General features: G+C 36.8%; 1 protein-coding gene across 2 annotated transcripts in view; it reads left to right on the top strand.

Moving 5' to 3' along the window:
- LOC117409375 (CDC42 small effector protein 2) overlaps positions 1–18,773 on the top strand; it is a 58,341-nt gene that overhangs the window by 21,900 nt on the left and 17,668 nt on the right. The window contains exons 1-2 of one of the 2 annotated variants that reach the window (XM_058992298.1): positions 2,317–2,337; positions 11,698–12,003. In XM_058992298.1, coding sequence (XP_058848281.1) covers positions 11,950–12,003 — 54 coding nt within the window. In that variant the 5' untranslated portion in view covers positions 2,317–2,337; positions 11,698–11,949. Of the gene's footprint in view, positions 1–2,316; positions 2,338–11,697; positions 12,004–18,773 lie in introns of those variants that run through there. The other variant, XM_034920082.2, reaches the window with a different exon arrangement.

Genomic DNA, 18,773 nt, shown 5'->3' with positions numbered 1-18,773 from the left:
TTCTTGGATCTGGGAGGAAGAATATGGTCTAAAGAACTTGTTATGATTTTATTGTTGTCTGATTTATCTGCAAAACATTGACTCTAATAACAAAAACATCAATATGTTTAAGTTATGGATCACAGTATTGGTTACTTAAACTGATGTGTGTCAAGTGTTTACTGTAGCTCTTGAAACAAACTTCATCATGTGAGATCACCGGCTTCATTTTCAAAACTCATTTATCAAATTTAGAAGCACAAATCATCTGAAGTATGCATCATTGTGACTAATGTGTGCTTAGGGCTGGTTCATACAGTACTTCATGCACATGACTGTTGGTGTTTACTGTAACACTGATCACAAACGGTATCCCCCAAAAGAATCCATAAGATAAAACCTCCATTTCGATTTGTCAAAAAAAGTAAGAGTACCATAAACTGACCTGGATTCATTTTGAGTTTTATATTGGAAAAGATCACCCTCCTGAGGTCAGTAATTAATGACTTCCCAGTCACTGCGTGCAACACCTGCCAGGGAGAAGTGGGACAGGAGCAGCTACGGGTCATAGAACAGCCTGAGCCTGTCGATACATGCTTCTCATTCAGCACGGATAAACCACTGGTATTCACAAGAAGTCCCAAAGAGTAAGTGGACCCCCAAATACAGTATAACCCCATAACGAAAAGCAAAATAAACTGGATCAATGTGTTCTTTAATTGCGACATATATTTCCCTGCTTCTGGCATAATATTTCCCACAGTTCTTTGTGTATAGTAGGATCCTAACAGGATCCAATTACAGCTGACATTTGGCTCAGCTTTCTCTTTTGGAACTATCAAATTTATAGCTATCACCTTGACATTCTTATGTTGGTGTAGAGCTACAGTACTGTAGTTTAGCTGCTGTGGATGTGGTGCATTCTTTATTTATTTATTTATTTATTTATTTATTTATACTGCTTTTCACATGAGAGTGACTGGTGCTGTAAACCATTACACAGTTCGTAGGAGCTGTATTTGCATGATTTTTAAAAGTAACATGGGGTATACTGTATACTGTACTGTATACTGTATTCTCAGTCTTGTTCCTGTTAAGATACAGTACTATTAGTAAATATCCATACATTTATTAAATGGTTTAATAACTGAATCATTTTTTTCCATTCATACTACAGTACATTATAGATATGAAGTGTAGCCTTTGTTTAGGTGATTGGGTTGTTGTGTTTTAAATACTTCCTGTCATTGTAGACATGGTAGTTTTGCAGCCACGTTGCCAGAAATGGAAACCGTCCAGACAGCATCGTTTCTGTAAAAGCTCACCTTATTGATCAATATGCATGTCTGTAGTTCATAGGGATAAGGCCGTGGTTGGGTGCTTTTAAGATGCCAATGAATTTCATTGTCTATGAGCAAAGATGAGAGTTCTGAAATGTGTTGACTGTGAACACCACTGTGATAAAAGTTTTGTTGAACCATTGGTTACGCCAGTTTGGACTGCAAGTGTAGAAAGAATGAGAAGATTTCACTCCTTCCATGACTTGCAACAACACATGTTGAACTTGTATTGATTTTGATTTTTAATTAATCCTTGTATACTTTGCCTAAACAAATGTAATCATGTACTGTATTAAAATGCCCATGTTTTAAATATACTGCATTTTATTTAAAGACCAACCTGGTACAGTATGTTTGAATGCATATTGATCAAGTACTATTGCATGTTCATTTTCTTACAGATACCTTTTGAATTTTTGCTCTGTGCAAAACAAATCTGGGTCCATACTGTAAAGATTGGTCAGAACTCCTGATCTGTTTAAAGTTGCCTTGACCGAAGCTACTGCAGAACATCTGCTCTTGCTTTGTCAAAATAGACAACAGTATGGAAAATAACTTGCTGTAGACTACACTGAATAGCGAAAACTATTTCTTACTGCAGTTTTGACACTGTGACTGGATATTTTGGAGGGAAATGCCCCCCACCCCCACCAGGCACAAGCAGCTATCCCACAAATCCAGCTTTTTCTATTCATATGCAAATGTGTCTCAGCAGCATGGCTGGGCTTGATGGAACATTTTATGTTGGGCGCCCTCTGTCCTCGCTGTTTTATGTGCACTGAAGAAAGATAATAGGGGCTTTTGTGTGTCATCGTGTCCCATAACCCCCCTCCCCCCCTCGCTCTCCTCTCCCATACCACTCTATTCCTCCCTCCCTACGCTGCATTTCACAAGGAATTGCTCTGCAGCTGCAACCCTGGCAACAGGTCCTAGACGCAAAGAATGAGGGCAACCCTCCAGAAACAAGGCCGAGGATTGTCATTTTTAGAGTAGTCCAAATGAAACTGGTAGTAAAGAAGTAAGTGGCGTACTGTATCTTCTGTAATAGTAATAAATAATTACAAAATAATTTGTTTTACAATTAATAAAAAAATTACCGTGGATATACTGTATATTTCACATTTATTGTAACTGCTGTAAAAAATCTCTTCTGATACATGGTAATTTTCATTTAAACTCAATAAAATGCAATTAAAACAAGAATGCCTGTGATGTAGCTGGCTGACTGATTTAAGTGCAGCATAGGCAATCCAATTTAAAATGTTCTGTTTGTTTGCAAAAAATCTCATATATACAGGCATATGATCTTTTTAGATTATTTCCAAGCGGATGAGGGCGTGAAGAGCAATGTGAATACAGTAAGTCTCATTAATTGTCATGCTGCTTGGTGCAATGTGGCATCCAGCTTTGCCTTAGGGTTAGCTGTCTTTTGTGTGCGTACGTATGCGTGTGTGTGTGTGCGAGGGTGCGCACTGGGGGAGACGGGTAGACACAATTAATAAATACCTTGCATCAAATGATCTGGAACTGAGTGACAGACAAAGGGGTCTCTTGGGAAAATTAGGGAAGGAGCTCCCGATGAAGTGTTACAGGCTTACTGCAGCCTTAACACTGAACTCCTGTGACACAAACAGAGTTTTAACTGAAGGCCAGCCTGTGCATTGTGAAGCTACAGGTAGCTGGAATCTTTTGCTGTTTGTGACACAACATCTGCATGCCGTCTTGGCATGGTGCTAAACGTTTATACAAGATTAGCCAGCTGTGTGTGAAGGGGGGAAACAAAAAGTCTGATTTACTTTGTGTCATACTTGCCTAGTGGTGCTCTGGGAGCAAGACGTACCAGTGTCTATTCATGAGGGCTGACGCAGTAGCACAAAGCATTGCCAGGGTTTCTGTTTAAATGAGAAATTCTCTGCTAGGTCAGAAACACTATTGATAGTCTTATCTTAAGGGGGTGGGGGGAGGGACATGCATAGGGGAATGGTGCATGTTTTCTTTAGGATGAATATCAAGTATGCAGTGCTTACAATATCAGGAATGTACAATAATTATTTAAGTTTAATTAATGATAATGGAAACTGTAATCTGTGGGACTTCATGGGTGTGACATGATAACTGTACTATAAAAGCTGCTTTGTCAGCATTTGTTTTTAGATGTTCTCAAAAAATAGCAATGACATATTTAAAGTTGTATTAAATGCTACAAAACATTAATAAAACCTCTTTACATACAGTACAGTGCTATACGATGTACTGTACAGTAATCCGTTGCCGTTTTATCCGCCATGATCAATCTCTTCAGCAACGTTAGTTTATTTTTGAACACAGAAGATTAGTTCAGAGACTAGAGAGCCTATCAAGGTTTTCGTACACTGTGTTGTACGTGATCCGTGCGCTGCCATTGCTGGTAGGGTCACGTGAACTGTTCAGTGTGTTATGTAAATAAATCCTGTTCACCTGCGGGGCGTATCAACTTCAACCTCCGTCTCGATCTCCTGCCTGTCACTCAGCAGCGAATGCACGCATCCACTCGGCAGATGGCAGATGTCACAAGCATTAATACTTTTTTTTCTGGTTTCGGTTGTTGTTTGTTACAGTATGGGTCATCAATAACTTAGTTTAAATATCCACACAACCTGTCTGCAGACAAACATTTAAGTAAAAGTAAGAATTGTAACGGTTGAATGTAATTGCTACAGTAGCTCATATTTTAATTACATAATATCGGAAATATGTTGTACTTGACTGGCCATACTGAATGGTAAAGGCCAAAAGTGGGTCATAAATGATGAGGAATTAGAAATTATTGGAATGTGGCGTATTGTTTTTTTCAAGAAACGGTCTATAACAGTGAGTTAATGAGTTTTATTCATTAAGAATGTGGAGTTTAGAAAGCAAAGTCTATAATTAAGAAAAAATAAATGCTAGTAACCTGTATCTGTTTTGATCCAGGTGAGCTCTAATAATATAACTGTATCCAATTACTGTAGGTAAAATATATACCAGTCATTTTTTTTTACTGTAAAATGTAAAGGGTTTTTTATCATTCTGAAACTCTTTGTGATTGCATTTACTGTATGCTGTAAGAAGTAATTATTCATAAGAGTCTATGACATGAGTAACCTGTTGTCCTTCGATATGTAATTACCATGGGAACCGAAGTTTAAAAGCTCAGGAGGCAGTGAGTACAGCTTTGGAAATTGGTTTGATGAATTCCACTTTGATATTTTTAGAAGTAAAATATGACATTTCATTAAAGCAACCATCACTTACTCTAACTACACCGACTCTGGTCCTGTGCTATATTTGAAAGCATGCTTGCCTGCTTGCTTTTTCACTTCTGAGTCGGTCAATGTTAACTCGCTGTCTCAGAATGTACTTCAGAACATCAGAACATGGCTTCCCCTCGAAGCCACAGCTGTACAAATGAAGTAACTTTGGAAGCACAGCCTATTAAAGAAATTATTAAATGACAATTCTACATGGGCAGTGTAATTATCAAAGAACCTGAAGGGTGTGCGAGCTGTGTGCAGCTTAAACATTTTCATCCTGATTATTTTGGCCTTTCAGGATGTGTTGCTAATGGCTGCTTTTTGTTATTGTTTTAGCACCAAGCGGTTGTGATGATTTGTTAAACGTATGAGAGAAAACAAATCAATAAGCTTCCTGGAAGGACACTAAGTGAATGAGTGGGAGATTTAGGACTGTCCTTTCTGGCTGTACTGCACTGCTTTGCTTGTGTTGTTTAAATGGAAACGGTTCTTGCAGGGATGAGGAGTGTGTCGTGATCGCGTGGGAGTGTAGAGGCCTTCCAGGTGTCTTTTTTGATCTGTGGATCTGAAAGCAGTTGGCAAAGACTTCAAAGACCAAGACTTTAACGTCGTTTGGGTTAATGGCAGGGAAATAGATATTTTAGAAATCCTATCCAGAAGGCAGTTCCTGTATGTGCTTTTAGTATACAATGTGCCATAGTATACAAACTCTGACCAATTGGTGCAATATAAATATACAATATGTTTATTTTTATTAGAAGTTTAAAAAAAAATGGTCCTAAAATCAATTATTTTTTAAAATCTGGTTTAAAAGGAACTATAAGTGGAATGTCATTGAATTTACTTCAGGTTAACTTAAACAATTTACAGTACAAACACAGGTTTGCGTTGCAACATACTGTAATCTGAACTCGTAAATGGCTTTAAGGTTGGAAACGTCTGTGAGCTCTCTCAGTACAATTCTGTTATTTCACTTGTAACGTCCTTGAGCCATAAAGCATTTGCATGCTTGTAATTTCTTATGTAGGATTCCCATATATTTACAGGCATACTAATGTTGTATGCAGACAATCATCTGTAATTTTTTTCATGAAATACCTGCGCAACTACACTATTACTGGATACATTTTGTTAATACAGTACATTTTATATGAAAAAAAAATCCTAAATGTGTTTTTGCAAAAACTTAAAGAAAAACACAGATTGTTGTACAGTAGAGGGGCTTCTTTTATAAATGTAAATTTTAATATAGCCCCATTGCCTGCATGAGTTTGCAGCTCTGCTGATTCTGGACCGCAGGCAGTAGAATAGAGCACCATAAAATATAACTAAATCACATTAACCTTGACTGATTATTTGTCTTTCATTTCATTTGTATTTGTACAGTACTGCTTAGGTCGGATTTGTACTGTATGCATGCAGTGTATAGTTTGGCATTAGTAAGTCTCTGCAGGATTACCAGGTTTTGCAACAGCAAACAGTGCACCATTACTATAATATAATAATACTATAATGTTCTTAATCATGATGTTAAACCCCTTTTTGCTTTTTCATTATTTTCTTATAATGAACTTAGGTACCGTACATACTGTAAATGGGCTTGGAGCACTGATCCTGGTTATGAAATCCACTAGGTACCGTGAATTAGTTTTCTGGGAGAGGGATGCTGCGCTCTCTGCAGCTGAAGGTGAGAATATCCTTCCCTACTGCAGAACTAAGTTTAAATCCTGGAAAAGGGGACTGTTTCTCTACAGTGTAGTATGTATTTTACAGTAGAAAAACAGTACTGTCCTTCACACAGGTATGCCATTTCTGTATAAAAGTATGAAGGAAACTTTGTTAAATTGCCTGGGGAGGTAAGATATATTCTAACAGTGTCTTTTAACTTCCAAATCCATAGCCCAATCCTGTAATTCATACAATCATTTGGTGCTTTGAGGTGCATAAAAAAAAATAAAAAAAATAAAAAAAAAACAGTGTCGGTCTATTTTAATTGTCTGAACAGGCATTTCCGATCTTGCGTGTATATATGTATATATGTATCTATATGTATGTATATAAGTGTGTGTGTGTGTGTGTGTGTGTGTGTGTATATATATATATATATATATATATATATATATATATATATATATATATATATTATATTTATTAAAATATATTATATTTATTATTATATTTATTAAAATATATTATTATATATTTTATATATATGTATATATGTAATATATATATTTATTTTATTTATTTATTTTAGTGGGGGGGGGGCATGAAGGATTAATATAATTTAAAAAAATTCTACTGTTTGCACTGTTTTCGGTATGTACAGTACAATATAAAATCCAGCATCAACAAAATAAAAAACCGAAAGAGAGGGTGTTGTAATCCTTTTAATGCACAGTGGGGTGGAAGGTCTACAGTTTAAACATTTAAACTATAAAGTACATAGAAGCTCTCTGACAAGCAGATTGGCTTCTGCCTCAACATTGTTCGGGCCCTCCTTTTACAAGACATGGGAATTCAACAGAGCAATTAGGAAACACCATTTCAGGACGTCATTGTGTTGGGCCCTTGGGTCACCTGACATGAAGGTAAAGTTGGGGCGGGGGCTGTCTAGACAAAAGTATAGCTCATCAGTAACCACTGCTTTATGTATTAGACCTGGACAAAGGAATGTGCAGCTGGAGGTTTTGCTTAGGGCTGGTGTAAAATTCTCTATAAAACTGAGCTGAGGCTGGTCTGGGAGAGTACAGCACACAGCCATGTACTGTAACACAGCCATGTCTACATGCACTGTGGCCTGCTGAGAATGCTGAGAGCTAAAGAAATCCAGAACAATCAGGGAAATACCCAGTGAAAATCCATACATTCTCTTCCCATTCGCACACTCAGATTCTTAATGCTTCCACTTGTACTGTAGTCATACACGTGCAATATCTACCTGCACAAGGTTTTTACCACTGAGATGCGGGATTCAATAAATATAATTAAAAAAAAAAAAAAAGTTTAATCCAAAACAGTGGTAAGATTGCCTTTCTATTTTTTAAACGCTGCTTAATGTTTAACCCAAGCTTGTCGTAGTTATTTTTGTAACTTTTTTTAAATGTATTTTTATAGAGTACAAGCCTATCCAGTAGTTCAACTTGATGTTTTCTTTATACAGCACTGTACTAGTGAGTGTTTCTTAAGATGGTTTTATTTTTTAAACATAGAAAATTAAACAAAAACTAACAGGACTGTGACTCATACTTTTACAAAGGTCCAAATATATTCCAACAACATGAGTCATGTGTGTGTGTTTTTTTTATTTATTTTTTATTATTTATTATTAGCTCAGCTTAGGATGTCTTCCAAAGCTGAACTAGGATATAACCTTTGTGAATTAATGACGGTAAATTCACTAATGAATAATGATTGTTCCGAATTGAGTCATGTTGTAAAATCATTTGGATTCCACTGAAGTTTAATGTTTATTTTTGGCTTGACAGCTAAGCAAGATCCCTTTTAATCAGGTCAGTTGATGGTGGAGACGCTGCCCCTTGTTTTCTGATTCTCAGAAGCCAAATGGCTTGACTGGCCAAATGAAAATTGGTCAGTTCCATTGATACAGTCTCTAGAGATGTTTGGCAAGTGATATAGCAAGGGAAGAAATGTGGGTGATGCTATGCAAGGGAAAGCTTAGGACAGATGTATTCATTGTGTCGGTGTGGGTCGCTGGGGTTTCAAAGGATTGAAGAGGCAGTTCTGTAGACCTGGCCTTCTCTTTTGCATGTTGTAATCAATCATCTTCCTGTGGTAAACCACTTGCAGTGTCTGCACTAGATCTTTCCTGTTTCAGGGCATGAGTGTTCCCATGTGGTAGAAAGCAGCTAGACTCCTAAACCAGGACCTGTTTTTTTTATAGCATCCAATAAAAAAATGGCTTTAAGTCCTCTCGGATAACGATGTGTGTTTGGTTCCCCAGGGAGTGTGTGAAGCCGTCTGTGACTCGTGTTCACATATGAGAAAAAGCGTGAACATCCAAAAATGAAAAGGCAGCCCAGGACCGGCCCAGATTTAGGCCGCCATTTCGATGTGGCCCAGGGCCTACAATCTGAGACCAGAGCCAGCCTTTACATATGTATGAACGCAAAGCAGACTACCACCGGCCTTTTCGTATCACATCATGTTGTTGAGCAAAGTGTATATGACAATGTATTGCTGTATTTAGATTAGGGCGCTTCCCTCAATGAAGTGGTAATGATTAGGGATTAGAGAATAATAATGACAATGATAGTAATAGCGAGTAAACAATAGAATAGTTTAACGATCGTGTTTGTAAACAAAGACGATATTCATGCAGGTTAAACAAATACATATAACTGAGAAGAAAGATGTGTAATGTGTTTAATGCCTGGTCTTTCCTTGCGGGAGCAATAGTACTATTATTAGGTGCTCAGTTGTGAGCTTGTCTTGTGAATGTCAATCATTGTATGTACAACCTGATAGTCATTTGCAATCTGATGTATCCGTTTATGAAAATGAATATTTATACCTGTCAACACTAGCAAGTTGCTGTTTCCTGTGTTCTAAATACCTCCGTGTTCTTGAGAGAATAATGTGATTGTGGGTGGGGGTAAGCTCGGACCGTCGCCCCATTACACACTATAACAGTAACACTAGAACCGCACGGTGGTCAAATATTTTCCTAAATCTATGTATTAAATCCCTGATGGTGTTTCAAAGGCAGGATTGCAAAAATAAGGAAGTTACTATATAATCCCGCCCACCTAGAACCACCAAAGCAGTCATTTCGACTGCCTTTTACAATACATGTTTTTATTTAGAATATAACCTACAATATTCCATTTTTAGAATTTTTTTTAATTTTTTTATATACAAGCCTGTTGTTATCTCTACTGGACCTGGCAGCCATCAATTCCTTCGTTTTGTACAAGGAATGCACCGGGATAAATATCAGGAGGAGAGATTTCATCTTGAAGCCACAGCGCTTTGGCAGAAACATTTCGATCAGAAAACTGCAAAGCATCAGGGCTGCTTCAGCTCAACCTGGATTCAGTGCTGCACCGACTGAAAACATATGCTACTTTAATTTTAAATTTAAAAACTACTTTTGTTTTTCTGCATGTGCATATACCTGTTTACATACTAGTTTATTTTGAAATGTTTATTTTATGTTTAATCGTTTAAATATGTTGTTTTGGCTGTGCAGATGTTTGATATGACATGCTTGAATAAAACTTTTGAGTTGTAATCGATAGTCTGTCTTTCATTTTAATTCTGATGTTTAAAATGTAGCTGTCATAATGACTGCCGGCGGCGGTTTTAGGTGAGTATAACCGCGGCGGTTCTAGTGTTAAGCCAAAATAGTCAATAATATATGTTTTTTTTAAATATATACCATACAATTGCTGCACTGAAAAAATATATATATTAATAAGAAACATCTGCTACAAAGCAAGGATTATTGTATATTCTGGTAGTTCTTCCATTCTGAGTGCAGACTATCTTTCCATAAAAAAACAAGCAATTCACCACATTAGGCCTGCTTTTCAGTCACACATGTGAACGCGCAAAGGTGCCTTAAACCGCAAATGTGGACGGGGTTGCAGACCTAAATCTGAGGCGGGGTCTATCTATCTAAAGTGAGGAGGTCAGTAACCAGGGCATTGAATAATCTTCTGAACCATTCCTCCAATTAGATTTTTTACTGTTATCTGAGTAGCTTGTTTCCCAGTGCAAACACCTGTTTACAGTATTCATTCTAAATTAATACCCAGGTATCTTAGTACATTTTGACTGGACACAGTATGTATTTAGCAAACAATATATGTATTGTTTAAAGTTTTGTTTTATTTCATATTTCTACATTATTTGTGTACACTGTTACATAGAATATTGAATGTAAAGCATTATTGTGACATGGTCCAAAACATTATTAATATCCATTTAAATGTTCCTAAATTGTAGTACAGTATTTTTATGCAGTTCTCAAATTACCTGATTGCTTTTGTCAGTATGTAAAGTACATGGTTACAGTAAATTTGAACTATTTCAAGTGAATGATTCCTTGACAGCACACAATGAGCAAACATTACAAAATGCTATACTGTAGTAGCTCAAAGAAAATGGCATGTTTTGTGTTTTTTTTACTCACTGTATAATAAAAACAAGTTAACTACTACAGTATGTACGGCTAGCTCCTGGTTCCTTCCAGGCCCACTGAAAAGCAGGCCCACGCTTCTGTGTGAATGCCTGCTGAAGGCAAGCAGTGAAAGGAATATAAAGCAGTTATAATTACATAGTAATTAATTTCAGCAATAATTACTACTGCACTCATTAAACTGGTGATTATAACAAACTGCAAATCAGTGCAACACACCTTAAATACCAGTTTCCTCTGGCAGGCTGGTATTCCTCAATATTAAAGCTTGTTAGGTTAAATTCAGTTGAAAGTGCATTGTGAGGCAGGTGTTTTGTAGGCTAGCTTTATGGTCCTGCCACCCACCTGCAGTGCTCTGTGTTGGCCCTCCTGCAGCTGGCCTCAATATCTGGTTTAGTTAAACTGGTCTGTTTCTTCTCGCTTTCTGACCGAGTAAGCAAAATTTATTTTAAAACAAATAATAGTAACAAAACCAAAAATACTGTGGTTGGAATTCTGGCCCTGGGGTGTTGCCCAGTTACTGTGATAGTCAGTTTGGCCTTGTTATACAGTACGACTAATGTTTTATATTTTATGTTTTTGCTTGAAGATTTTACCACCAAAACGTTGTTGCATTATGTTTTATAAATGGTTTCTTTCCTGCTCCTATATAGCTTGTATACAGGTAGTTTGTTTATATATACAGTGTATGTATGTATGTGTGTGTGTGTGTATATATATATATATATATATATATATATATATATATATATATATATATATATATATATATATATAAAATAAATTCTGTTCATTCACGTTATGTACTGTATATTGTAACCTAATTGTACTCATTCATTAAGCCTCTATACTTTTACAGTAAATGAAACTCATTTATTTGGATACTACTTTTTTTTAATGAAGTATTGAATCTTTACTCTCTTTCTTTTTCTTTGATCCACAGGCTGTGTTGCACAGGCTTGTGGCAAAGGGGATATACGGTAGGAGGAGGTTTATCTGTGGTGACCGCGTGATCTGCACCTCCAGGCTGGGACCCACTTTCCCTTCCCTGTGCAGGATTCGGCAACTTCACCACTAGACATACAGTCAACTACCTGCATTTGTTTAGCATCCTAAACTAACCTGAACAAGAGTCTGCACTCTGGAGCCACATCTATTGGACCAGTAGCAGTTAAACACATAAGGACTGTTAATCATGAGTGAATTCTGGTTGTGCTTCAACTGCTGTATTGCGGAACAGCCTCAGCCGGTAAGTGTGACTGATGTTTGTGCCAAACCACGGCATCTCTCTTTGTCACCATTGTTTTTTGAGATTTTAATTTTTGGTCAGGTGTCTGTGAGTACATGCAGAATCTTTACAATTAATTTCTCGTAATTAAAGTACAGTCAATTCTCGTTGATACAAATTTCAAGGGACCAGCAAAAAAAAAAAAAAAAGTGTTTTATCAGGAGTCTAAGCCAAATGCATGCTGTCAGTTTTTATTGAAGTTACAGTAACACTGAAATGAAGTTTAAATTGCAGAACAATGAAGCGTATTACACATTTAAAAGTAGTACACCTTTTATTGAAAATACAGTTGGAAGTGAACATTTAAAAAAGTATACATTGAAAATGAACTGCATTCGCAATGTTCATGCCCCATTCTGATCAAGGGCATTTTTAAACTGCTAAAGGCGTCCTCAACATCAGGTATTGAGCAAATCGGAAATGCTGACAACTTGCATACTAGGGCTGCCAATTGAGCCTCCAAATAGCAATTGATTAATTGGGCACACAAAATCGAATCGAATAAATATCAATGATTGTACCGCCCACATACATTTTCGCACCATTAACGTTATATTGTTAAATATTCATTATATAACAGTTTGATTTGAAACTCCAAAGAAGCGCAAATTATATGCAGTCAGTTTTCTTCAGTGTTCACAATGTATTTACAGGCTGTTTGCCAGGAATACAAGCCTGTCGTCCTGCTCTGGATTAAAGGCGGCATGCTTTTTTGTTTGTATACATCGAATACACAGATGGGCGTACTTACAAAGCATTTTCAAAACTGATTCGCTGGTAGGATGGGACCAGCAAATCAGATGCTAGTTAACATGAGCAGGAAAAGAAGAGCATGCCCACTGCTTGTCTGGCAGAAATACTGTAAATAGCAAGACAGGGCGTTCGGTGCAGTTTCGTTGATAAACTTAAATAATGTTATTAACTATGCGCGTTACAAAAATGTAATTATTGAATCAGTTGTCCAGTATTTATATCAGTGTGTATAATGAGGAATGGAATCAATCAAAAAATCGATTTTCGATTTTAATCGTAGCAGCCCTAATTGCATTCACAGTTTGCTGTTTGGTTGAGGAAGTGTTTCATGGTAATGTTGAAATCTGCAGCAACATCTTTCTTTTTCAGTATGGTGGTGCATTATCCACCGCTTCCAACGCTTGCACTTTTGTCTGCAAGAATATGATGTGTGAGCACTATGGCAACTCAAAGTGCATCATAGGATCTGTAGTCCCACAACAGCACTAAAATACACTACAGAGGCACTAATCTGGATGCAACTTAATACATTTCCCAATATCCTTTTTTACCCAGCTGTTTGAACTAGAGCGATATGTTTTAATTAAAAATGTTCTTCCTTGGGTGGCCTCCAAAAAAATTCGCACTCGCAGGAAATTCGTGTTAAGTGAATTCGTATTCTAGAAGTAATTTACAGTAAGTGACTGCTGTATTTGTCCTGGACCATGTAGACAATTCATAGTATCAGGACATTCGTCCAATTGGAGTTTGTTTCAACGAGATTTGACTGTATATCCCTGTGCAATATTTCAAATGAAGAGCACTAGCTGTAGTAATTTAACTGCTGTGATGTGGTGATATCAGATCTTGCTGCTGTTGACACAGTCGTTCATTTGGTGACATCTGTCAAGGTGTCAATTTGTCAGCATGGCAAAAATAGTGACCAAAATATTGACAGTTGTCATGTAGTGAATCATCAACCTTTGTTTATCTAAAACAGACTAAGTGCCCACTCCTTATTTGTATACTAGTATACAGTACATTTATTATGAAAATAATAAGAGTAGTTATGTGTGTGAAGTTTACATAAGACATTTCAATAAACCCATACCAGCAGGATAATAGTGCATTTTCCATTTATTTTGTCCCAATTTATAGTATTAAATTGCTGTTAAACTGATAGGTGATGCCAAAATATGCTGCATGTTTTGATTGAATGCATTTATGGTGTTCATTAAAAAGATGGGTTGTCCATCTATGGGTTTGCATTTTCACCTTGTAAAAATATCTTAGGAGCGCAGTACTGTATCCAGATACCTCTGCCTAGATGTGTTTTGAAAGAAGTCCAATAATAAATGAGTCGGTCTCATAGGTAGGCAAACCTGAGATGGTTGATGAGGAGCAGATGATAGAAAAAATTAAAGTGACAGACAAGTAACACCCTCTTTAAAAATAATCGCATGTCCAAACTCAATTTATATTTGAAAAACTTAGTACAAGCTACTATAGCTGTCTGGTGATGGCATACTTCCCAGTTTCACTTTCTTTCAGACAATTCATGTTTTGCATTTAGTAAGAGACATGAAACATTGCCTGCCTTGTCCTTATATGGTAAAAAAATGTCTATGAATCTGGGACACTAGTCAACCACTGCCACATGAAATCCTGGTACTGTAGTTTGTCTGAGCTTCAGATGTATTTTTGCTCTTGACCAAAATCTCCTGTTTTCCAGTAGCTTTCATACTGTATTCCTGAGACGGCTGTAGCTACTGTGTATATAATGATCCTCAGAGTACATGATCATATTTGCATGTAGGGTCCTGGGCCAGTTGCAGAAACAAAAGAACAAATGCAAGTCCAGAAATACAAAATCAAAGACAACCAAATACACCGTAGTTTTAAGGCTGTGTTAGAAGGTTCGAAGGTTCATTCGCTAGCCAGGAATTCGAAGATTGTTTTAAACCTTCGAAGGTTCATCAGGCACCATTCACGCATGTTTTTTTTGTTCCTCTGTTAACAGAAACCATTTGACAATGTGTGAATACTATAAAATCACACATTAAATGAAATTTATAATTAAAGTTTGGGAGGAGGGTCAGACACCAATCTCCGCATCACCAAATTGAATCATTCAATTTACACATTAGCTAATTTAAATTGTTAGCACTATAAATACCCTCTTCACTTCTCTCTCAGTTGCGTTTTGATTTCATCGTAACCCACCACCTCCCCATCTCCACCTTTCTTAACAGTTTTTATGTTTTATCAATGGGGGTCTCAGCCTCGTCCAGTCGGCCAGGCAGCGAACCCTCAAACCAAGTTAGATTTGATGCCAAATGAATGTGTATATACAGCATACTTTTCTGTTAAATCGCATACTCCGCATTCTCTACAGTAAATATTTGTAATAAAACATTTTGTGATTGGTGTTTGTCCCGAACTACTGAAATGTCACTCGCATCTAAAATTCGATCTTTTGATTTGTATAATGCATATTACTTAAACAAAAGTTGTTGTATTAAAATCCACTACCAATTATACATAGCAACTCTATGTGGCACCGCTGCTTTGTATGGAGCAGTTTACAGTATCCAAAGCACTGAGGGGATACCTGCAGCAGTTGTAGTGCTTCAGTAAAATATATACTGAATACCTAGTGTACAAGACAGTGTAAGAGAAGTGCTGTGGTAGAATATATTTTGAAACATACAAAATATACGCTAACACTAATAATTTTAATTTAATAAACTGATCACCGTCCGCCCCTCCCCAGCTCGTGTTATCCAGAGGCAAACCTTTATTTCTTCATTCTCCATCTCGACAGCAAAGCGTTGTATACAGTAAGCTGTATTGAAAGAAATGTCTCGAAACCCCTCTGCTGTTTGGGATTTTTTTGTTAAATGCCCAGACGACCAAAAAAAAAAAAAGTTGAATGCACTGTGCAAGTGACTGTTGATGCATCAGAGGCACAACCAATCTCCAGGGTCACTTGACATGTGTAAGTTCATAATAATAATATTATTATTATTATTATTATTATTATTATTATTATTATTATTATTATTACTGTTGTTGTTGTTGTAGAAGTAGTCGTGGTAGTAAAATGTGACTGACTGATAACCTGCTTGGAACGGTGACTGTTAAATTAAGTTTATTTTGCCTCTGCTGCAGTTCGTGCTGCTGCAATGCAAGCTTACGTGCAAGCAGCATCAATTACATGCAAGTAAACAATGTGTATTTGTATTTTTATTAACATTATAAAAATATACTGTTCTGTATAGTGTATTTTAAACTACATGTGAATGTTTGTTTGTTTGTTTGTTTGTTTGTTTTATTCCATTTATATGGATTGCATTCAAAATAGGATTTTCAATCCAATACAAACAAGTAGCTATGGTGACGTCACCAGTAAATTATGCAAATTAGTACCATGGAAGGTTTGAACTTTCCTTCGGTAATGTGTTCCGAACCTTCGAAGGTCAAAATGTACCCTTTGTGGCAGCCCTACAGTAGTTCAATGTTTTTTTGTCTTATTATTTAATAGGGGCAGTGTAATTGTTAAACAATTTGACTTGAACTACCTTGGAAATGTATTTGTTTTCAAACAGAAAAGTTCTCTTTCTGTGATTTAAATTACAAACAGCTAATGATAATGTAATGAGTCTGCTAAGAAATAATAATAATAATAATAATAATAATAATAATAATAATAATAATAATAATAATAATAATAATAAACTCTGGCAGATCCACCGCTTTGTTTCTTGCTTGCAATCAATTCAGACAAAACCTTTAAAATGACAATATTTCAAATGAAATAAAGTATGTGCTTTATTTAAAACAAACAAATCTATAATGGAGTTCTACGGTATGTATGTATTTTGTCTCTAAGTATCGCATACTTTGTACAGCTGTTCAGGTACAGCAGAAGATGGGAAAGATCTCCATACCATATGTGAAGAATACTGTACTTGTATTGTAATACTTAATGGAAAAGGAAAATGAATGCTCCGGAACATACTTCACAGTATTAATGGGTTTCAGGTTTATCCCTGCAATACATCATACAATAACAGACATCTTATGGTCCACCTTGCCCAACCCAGGTATCCAATATTGGGAAAGATTGATTATCTGTGATGCAGCTGAAATAGCCTGTTGGGTGATGAGGAGCACATAACTCCTTTGCTTTCAAGTCCAGGTCAGACAGAGTCTTGCATTAACAGAGAAAAAACACATTTCTGCTGATTTTCCTTGATGAGTGAACAGAACAGTGTTTACACTGCAGTCTTTCCATTGTGTTCCTTAGCAGAATGCAGGGTGTACTTGCCTCCCTTCACAGTCAGGTGGTCAGCATACCCCAAAGTAAAACTGGTTAAGGAGACAAAAACAATCTCTAGGCTCTGCTTTCTCTGGATGAGATTCTGTAAGGGGGATTGGATTTTCCTCATTTTCCAGTATGAGTGAAATAAACTCTCATAAGTACAACTCATAAGTCTGACATGCTTTTAGATTTATAGACCTTGTGCCCAGAATGTTTAAAGATTAATGGACATTCATTAGAGAATGAGTGCTTTAAAGAGGGAGCCTACAGCCTCCCTGGGGGTCCTCCAGATCCTGAAGATTCACAAACTGTGTAAGCAGGTGAAACCTTTGAAAAGCACCAGAGGCTTTAGCTCTTAAATTGGGTGTATTGTGAGTAATCCTAATTTAAACAGTTGTAATTTTCAGATTGGATACTGTACAGTAATCTTCATCAAACTACCTGCAGGGCCCAGTTTGACAGCAGATCTTCTAACAACTGCATTGCCAGCATGCTATATGAACCTGAGCTCGGGAATCTGTTAGTGCTGCCCATGTAATTGCTTTTGCATCTACAAAAATATATTCCATGCTATTATACTGTAGGTAGATGAATCTGAAGCATTTTTCAGTGGGTCATTGTAATTGACTTGATTGATAATGTGTCAGTGTGTGTTACTGTACCTCCTGGTTGCATGTTCAATTTCAGCCTGGATCTGTAGAAAATGGAATCCATGTTCTACACAAAAAGATATCCATATCCTTAATCACACATTTGGCATGAATCCACAGTCTTTTTGGTGGTTTGTCAGAGAGGCCAAGGATATTACCACCTTACCTTCAAAAGCACCGTCTGTACTGTATGTACTCTTTTGAGCAATGAAGGAATGTCATCTCCAGTAAAAGAAATACCTTTCACAATTTGTGAAAAAAAAAACCCCAAATATCAGTAAAGTAGTACTTTCCCAGTATAAAAATTACCACTGTGGGTGTTCACCAGTAATTTCATCCCCCTGAAATAGTGGCGTTTCATATTGCAAACCTGTTACAAATGCCCTGTTTCAGGGGGGGATGAAGTTACCTGCGCACATCCCTTTTGCTCCCCTAGAGGTCATTTTTAAACTGGCCTCATTGCAGCCGTCAAAAGTAATAAAACAAATAAAAAAAAGAGATAATAAGCAGATAAAAATGAAAATGTTTTGCCAATGCAGAGGGCATAAGGTATTCCTTTTTAATACTCTTTCTCATACCGAAGACAACCTACTGTACTGATTATGATTCTTTTGTGAACTCTGCATAGCTTTCGATAGCAGAGCATTTAAATTTTTTCCAGCCGGGTTGCCTTTGAGCTACAGTTAAACACAGTTTAATCGTGACATTTTAAACATTGCTGTACGTGATCAACAAAAAATACTTGCCTCCACTGCTTTTCCTGAAAAAACAAGCTACTGCAGCAAGGTTCACTTAAGTTTGCCTCATCAAAAAGGTATTTTTCTCTACAGGCTTCAGAATTTTTGCTATTCTGAGCAGGTGGAATTTGACATCAGCTGTGTAGCTTCAAGTGGCACAATGGATAATGGAAATAGTTTTACAGGTAAAAGGATTGTGTAATGTATGAAGACCAGGCACACAATAATGTAAGTGTAATCTGACCCCCCAGTTTAACAGAACCCATTTCCCAGTTGGGATGAAGTGCT

The sequence above is a fragment of the Acipenser ruthenus genome, chromosome 2, assembly GCF_902713425.1.
Source record: "Acipenser ruthenus chromosome 2, fAciRut3.2 maternal haplotype, whole genome shotgun sequence".
NCBI lineage: Eukaryota > Metazoa > Chordata > Actinopteri > Acipenseriformes > Acipenseridae > Acipenser > Acipenser ruthenus.
This window is presented reverse-complemented; position numbering and strand designations above follow the sequence as displayed.